The sequence below is a fragment of the Nerophis lumbriciformis genome, linkage group LG05 (genome assembly GCF_033978685.3).
Source record: "Nerophis lumbriciformis linkage group LG05, RoL_Nlum_v2.1, whole genome shotgun sequence".
Taxonomy (NCBI): domain Eukaryota; kingdom Metazoa; phylum Chordata; class Actinopteri; order Syngnathiformes; family Syngnathidae; genus Nerophis; species Nerophis lumbriciformis.
Window position 1 is genome coordinate 20,782,501 of NC_084552.2, and position 7,500 is coordinate 20,790,000.

General features: G+C 47.1%; 1 protein-coding gene across 2 annotated transcripts in view; it reads right to left on the reverse strand.

The window, feature by feature from the left end:
- sorcs2 (sortilin-related VPS10 domain containing receptor 2) overlaps nt 1–2,839 on the reverse strand; it is a 445,201-nt gene extending 442,362 nt beyond the window's left edge. For both annotated transcript variants that reach the window (XM_061961136.2, XM_061961135.2), the window contains exon 1: nt 2,486–2,839. In XM_061961136.2, coding sequence (XP_061817120.1) covers nt 2,486–2,779 — 294 coding nt within the window. In that variant the 5' untranslated portion in view covers nt 2,780–2,839. The remainder of the gene's footprint in view (nt 1–2,485) is intronic.
- Nucleotides 2,840–7,500: the final 4,661 nt, after the last annotated feature.

The window sequence follows — 7,500 nt, forward strand, 5'->3', positions numbered from 1 at the left end:
TATATATATATATATATATATATATATATATATATATATGTATATATATATATATATATATATATATATATATATATATATATATATATATATATATATATATATATATATACATATGTATATATGTACTGTGTATATATATATATATATATATACATATATATATATATATATATATATATATATATATATATATATATAGTTACCTTTTGTCAAAATAATTGCTGCAAAACTGAAGGAAAGCAGTCAAATGTTTATGAGTAGTATATTCTTGCATGTGCAGCAGAATGTGTGAATACAGGGATTCTCCAACTGTGGTACGGGTACCACTAGTGGGCACCATGTAGTGGTACGCCAAAGAATCACCTAATATTGTAATGACGTGACTCGAGCCGTTATCACAGTGTTACTGTTCAAGCTGTGTGTAATCTTACGGTGGCCAACAATATTAAACCTCTGCCTTGTTATAAATGAACATTTAGACCTGCTACGCTACTGCATTTAGAAGTTGGTCATTACGGCGGTACTTGGAGAGCCAAGAGTTTTCTAAAAGGTGGTACTTGGTGGAAAAAAGTTTGAGAACCACTTTGTTAAGTTTTTTTGTCCTGCCGGCATTGGGATGCTTGAGTAAAAAAAGTAATCAAACTGAGGGAAAACATAGCTGACTGCCTCCAGTAAATCAATGTCATCAGAGCACTCAGAACATGTCCATCAATATGAAGTCCTCAGAGGTAAACATGGCCAACGTCACTAATCAGGTTTCACTGTGTCAAGCGCTTTAAGCCTCTAGATCAGTGGTTCTTAACCTGGGTTCGATAGAACCCGAGGGGTTCGGTGAGTCGGGCTCAGGGGTTCGGAGGAGGTCAAGACACACCCGACTCATCGTGTAAATAAAAACTTCTCCCTATCGGCGTATTACGGATACAGCAACAGCAGAAGTCAGACTGATTTGCAGGTGTGTAATTTGTTGTGAGTTTATGCACTGTGTTGGTTTTGTTCTTTGAACAAGGTGATGTTCATGCACGGTTCATTTTGTGCACCAGTAAAAAAACATGGTAACACTTTAGTATAGGGAACATATTCACCATTAATTAGTTGCTTATTAACATGCAAATTAGTAACATATTGTCTCTTAACTAGTCATTATTAAGTACTTATTAATGCCTTATTCGGCATGGCCTTATTATAACCCTAACCCTCTAACCCTGGCCCTAACGAAATAACTCTAAATTAGAATTAGGGATGTCCGATAATGGCTTTTTGCCGATATCCGATATTCTGATATTGTCCAACTCTTTAATTACCGATACGGATATCAACCGATATATACAGTCGTGGAATTAACACATTATTATGCCTAATTTGGACAAACAGGTATGGTGAAGATAAGGTACTTTTAAAAAAATTCATAAAACAAGATAAATAAATTAAAAACATTTTCTTGAATAAAAAAGAATGTAAAACAATATAAAAACAGTTACATTGAAACTAGTAATTAATGAAAATTAGTCAAATTAAATGTTAAAGGTTAGTACTATTAGTGGACCAGCAGCACGCACAATCATGTGTGCTTACGGACTGTATCCCTTGCAGACTGTATTGATATATATTGATATATAATGTAGGAACCAGACTATTAATAACAGAAAGAAACAACCCTTTTGTGTGAATGAGTGTGAATGAGTGTAAATGGGGGAGGAAGGTTTTTTTGGGTTGGTGCACTAATTGTAAGTGTATCTTGTGTTTTTTATGTTGATTTAATAAATAAATAAAAAAAAACGATACCGATAATAAAAAACCGATACCGATCATTTCCGATATTCCATTTTTTGCATTTATCGGACATCTCTACTTAGAATATGTTCCCGTAGTGTCCAAAAAACTCTAAATTAAGTCTTTGTTACTTATGATGTGTTCCTCATACTAAAGTGTTACCAAAAACATATAACTTTGTCTTGAATTAAAAAAAAAAATACATTTTATTTTTCACTAAAGAAGGGTTCGGTGAATGCGCATATGAAACTGGTGGGGTTCGGTACCTCCAACAAGGTTAAGAACCACTGCTCTTGAGAAAAAGCGCTATATAAATATAAATCCCTTCACACAAAAACGGTGACAAGCGGTGATGTCCCACATCCAACACACTCCACCAACAAAGCTTGGAGTGTCCACAAATAGAACTATTTGACCAAATAAAGAGGAGCGAGGCAACAATCAGCTGCACAAACAAAGACTTTGTCATGGGAGTGTCAGTCTGGCTGACTATGACATCATCAGCAACACACAATGGCGTCATGGGCGCGTCCAGGTGGCAACACCTGAGCGCGTAAAAGGTCCAGTGTGCGTCACAGCCCCTCCCCCCCACCCGGGACAATACTTGTGTCATGTCCTCCCGTGGACTGACGGGTGACAAAGGGGAGCGTGGAGGGGCTGGTGACGGGACTGGCTGGTACGGCACAAGGCAGGTGATGGATCGGCTACTTACGCTGCTGTTCTCCCCGGTCCAGTGGACCATCGCCTGGTTGTGGGTCGCGTCCCCTTTCAGCACGAAGGAGCTGCTGTGCAGAGACATTTGCTTCTCCCGGGACAGCGCTCTCCTCGGGCGTGGGGAGCCCGCGTCGAGGTCCGGCTGGCGGTCGCCCCCGACGCGCCGGAGCACGGCGCCGCGGTCACAACGCGAGGGTCCCGGCATGGCGGTCAAAACCGAGGCGATCAGCAGCGAGGCGCAGAGGCGCGCGGCGGCGGCGGCGGCGGCGGCGGGGAGCGGCGGCTGGGGCATGTTTGTGTTCGTGTTCGTGTTCGTGTTGGTGGCCGTGCTACTGCTCGCAGCGCGCGTACGAGGAGCAGTGATGGGTCGGTGGGTACTGGACGCCGAGCGATGGAGTCAGGGGGAAGGTGGGTGTGGATGGGAGGATGGAGGGGAGATAGTGGGAACAACGTGGACAAGTCTCCGTGCCAGCAGCGCCTCGGAGACACGGCGGAGTGCTGCCCCCTGGTGCTGAGAAGCTGCAGCATCTACTAATGCAGTGTTTCGCAACCTTTTTTGAGCCCAAAATCCGGAGGCACACCACCAGCGGAAATCATTAAAAAACGAAACTCAGTTGACACAAAAAAAGTCGCTATGACTTTAAACCATACCCAACCATCCCTCACTAAAGTTAAAGTAAAGTTAAAGTACCAATGAGTGTCACACACACACTAGATGTGGCGAAATTATTCTCTGCATTTGACCCATCACCCTTGATCACCCCCTGGGAGGTGAGAGGAGCAGTGAGCAGCAGCCGCGCCCGGGAATCATTTTTTGTGATTTAACCTCCAATTCCAACCCTTGATGCTGAGTGCCAAGCAGGGAGGTCATGGGTCCCATTTTTCAGTGACGTGCGGTGAGGTTGATGGCTGGTGAGGCACTGACTTCATCACAGTCAGATTTACAAACATATGAACGCTAAAGAGTATCTTATTCACCATTTGATTGGCAGTAGTTAACGGGTTATGTTTAAAAGCTCATACCAGCATTCATCCCTGCTTGGCACTCAGCATCAAGGGTTGGAATTGGGGGTTAAATCACTAAAAGTGATTACCGGGCACGGCGCCGCTGCTGCCCACTGCTCCCCTCACCTCCCAGAGGGTGATCAAGGGGATGGGTCAAATGCAGAGGACAAATTTCACCACACCCAGTGTGTGTGTGACAATCATTGGTACTTTAACTTAATTTTAACTTTACACATACAAACTGTAGCACACAAAAAAGCACATTTAATACAAAAAACATTATTATGGTCTTACCTTTACTTATAAATGAAGTCCATGCGCTGCTCCTTCTGAACAAAAGCATCGATAACTTGTTTATAAAAGTCTTCCTTATCTTTCTTTAGTTTTTAAAGTCTCTTTGTCGCAATGGAGATCTTCTTTTAATTATTACCTCCTGCTTCCATTGAAAGTCCAGTTTAGAAAACTGTTTTATTTTAGATATGTAATCCTCCATGTTAAAAGTCCAGGCGAGAGGAAAAAATAAACAATCGCTAACTGTTGCTGCTTGTTGTCACTTCTTCTGCAGCCGAGTAGTCACAAAAATGATCGCTGGGATCACTACCGCCCTCTACCACCATGAGGCGGGATTACTGCGAGCCTCAGCCAGTGCGTCTTCGCAGCCGTTTTATGATTGCTCAGCACAAGAAATACGTTACACACATACAGTTGTTGATAAAATACACTGTACATTATATACCTCAGCTAACTAAACTATGGAAATGTATAATATAATTCATATAGCAATACGGTCTCACTGCACAGCAGGCCAGAAATTAGCCGAGTCATTGCGCAATCCATGGTGAGGCTCAACTGGCTGCTGATCACCGCAAGTCTCTTCTCAGTATTTGAACTGCAAATGTGAAAATTCAGCGATTTTGAATAAAAATAATCCAAAACTGGTGAAGTTAAATGGAAAATAATTTTATAGTATAATCACTGGATACATATAACAATTTAATTTTTTTTTTTTCTTTTTACTTTTTTTTTTCTTTCCATGATGGCACGTGAGGACCCGCCTCACCTGCCTCAACTGACTGCACGTCACTGCCATTTTTATAGCCTTTGGTATGACTCGGCCGGGGTTTGAACTCACAACCTACTGATCTCAGGGTGGACACTCTAACCACTAGGCCACTGAGTACTATCTCTTGTCTCAAAGTAGGTGTACTGTCACCATCTGTCACATCACGCCGTGACTTATTTTGATATTTTTTTTTGCTGTTTTCCTGTGTGTAGTGGTTTAGTTCTTGTCTTGAACTCTTATTTTAATGGCCTTTTCTCTTTTTTTGGTGTTTTCCTGTAGCAGTTTCATGTCTTCCTTTGAGCGATATTCCCCGCACCTGCTTTGTTTTAGCAATGAAGAATGTTTCAGTTGTTTTCATCCTTCTTTGTGGGGACATTGTTGATTGTCATGTCATGTTCGGATGTACATTGTGCTCCACAGCAAGTCTTTGCTGTCGTCCAGCATTCTGTTTTTGTTTACTTTGTAGCCAGTTCAGTTTTAGTTTCGTTCTGCGTAGCCTTCCCTATGAAACGACTTGGTCGCATAGTGATGCGGGTGTGGTTCTCCCAAGGATGCAGACGGCTTCGGACACAGCTTGCAGGTAGGAAAATGATTTATTTACAATATAAATCATTCGAAGAACAAAAAAAAAAAAGACGTGCAAATAGCAAAAGGCAAAAACAAAAAGACTAGCGTGGGAGCTAGCAGGCAAAATGGCATAGCGTGAAAAGCTAGCGGGAATCAAAGTTGTCGTCATCAGTTGTGTAAGAACAAACTATGATCCGTGCAGCGGATCGTAACAGTACCCCCCCCTTAAAGGACAGATTCCAGATGTCCCTTGACACTAAATAAAACAAGAACCCAAAAAACAAGAAATAGTTCGAGAGTCAAGGGAGGGTGGAGGGAGGATTTGGTGGTGGGTCGCCAGGCCACGTGTCCCCGAATCCACCGGGGAAGAGTCAGGTGGCGGCGGCGAGTGGAACGCCGCTGCCGCAGGCGAGGCGGGCGACCACGGAAAGGCCACATTCGTGGCTGCCGAGAAAGTGGGCGTGAGTGGCGCCAGAAGTTCAGCAGCCGGAGAGTTCTACGACTACGTCTCGGGTGTCGCTGCTGTTTGCGCCACTGGCGTCCATAAACAAACCTCCGAGAGCGCCGCTTGCGCAGCCAGACCACTCGAGGTCGCTGAGACGAAGACGAGGAGAGAGCAGACGTCGCCGTGGAAACAGGAGGAGCCGACGTCGCCGTGGAAGCAGGAGGAGCCGATGTCGCCGTGGAAGCAGGAGGAGCCGACGTCACCGTGGAGGCAGGAGGAGCCGACGTCGCCGTGGAGGCAGGAGGAGCCGACGTCGCCGTGGAGGCAGGAGGAGTCGACGTCGCCGTGGAGGCAGGAGGAGACGTCGTCGCCGTGGAGGCAGATGCAGGTTCTGGTACCAGCCGTGGAGCCGGCGCTGGTGTGGGTACCAGCCGTGGAGCCGGCGCTGGTGTGGGTACCAGCCGTGGAGCCGGCGCTGGTGTGGGTACCAGCCGTGGAGCCGGCGCTGGTGTGGGTACCAGCCGTGGAGCCGGCGCTGGTGTGAGAACCAGCCTTGGAGCCGGCGCTGGTGTGAGAACCAGCCTTGGAGCCGGCGCTGGTGTGGGAACCAGCCTTGGAGCCGGCGCTGGTGTGGGAACCAGCCTTGGAGCCGGCGCTGGTGTGGGAACCAGCCTTGGAGCCGGCGCTGGTGTGGGAACCAGCCGAGGAACTTGGCATGGTGGAGCTTGGCGTGGTGGAAGTACTGGAGACGAAGCTTGGTGTGTCAGCCGAGGTGCAGGAACAGGTGCTAGCCGAGGTGCAGCTGGAGGTGGCCTAGCTGGCGGTTGTGGCTTAGCAGGACGAAGGACTGGTGGAGGTGGCCGTGCAGGAGGTTGCGGTTTAGCACGCCGGAAGACTGGTGGCGGTGGCCTTGCAGGAGGTTGCGGTTTAGCACGCCGAAAGACTGGTGGCGGTGGCCGTGCAGGAGGTTGCGGCTTAGCACGCCGAAAAACTGGTGGCAGTGGCCGTGCAGGAGGTTGCGGCTTAGCACGCCGAAGTTGTGCCACCGCACTAGCACAGTTCCCAGTACTAGCCCCCCCCTCAAGACGCGGATACCAGACGCGCTCTTTGCGGTTTGGAACTGTCTTCAAGGGTGGGTGGGGGGAGGTATGGAGGGGGGTATACTCTTCTTCAAATTGTCCAAATTGACTATTATCATCCCCCACTTGAGATTGGGTGGGAGCACAGGGGGAAAAAATATGTGCAGTGGGCGGAGCAATAGTCACTGGGGGCGGAACCAAAGTCACTGGAGGTGGAGTCTGAAAATCAGAATGTGACTGACTAGACTTACACTTAATAAAAATGTCCTGATAATGTCTTATCTTAGAATGAAAATCATTTGGTATTGGCTGACAGAAAGAATTAGATGATGGAAAAAAAAATTCTTGCTCAATGACGTCATCGGGAGTGGGCGGAGTTACCTCTTCGGGGGGCGCCAATGAAATGACGTCATTGTTGGAAATGTCCATGTGACTGACAGCCCAATCAGAGAACTGTTTGGCGAAGTGGTCGATGGGGTTGCCAAACATCTGAGGAGGGGAAGTTTGGGCTGAATGTAGCTTGCTTCGGTCCGGGGGAGGAGTTTGCAGGAGCGGCGCGTCTTGGCGGCGAGGGAAAGACCTCCTGGCCGGCTTCCGGCTTCCGTCTTTGACGGCGCGCACGGTACTGCGGTGTAGCGGCGATGTCTTCCGACCAGAGGGAATCGATGGGGATAAGAGAGCCTCCAGCTCCCCACATGAGATTCGACCTCTCCTCCGTCGAATAGCGAAGCGTCTCGGCTTCCATCGCTCGCAACACCATGAGCGTACCTTCGTCCCACTCCTCGTTAGCCAGTGCGGGAGAATTGTCTTCTGCTGGCTTCGTACTGAAACGACTTGGTCGCATAGTGATGCGG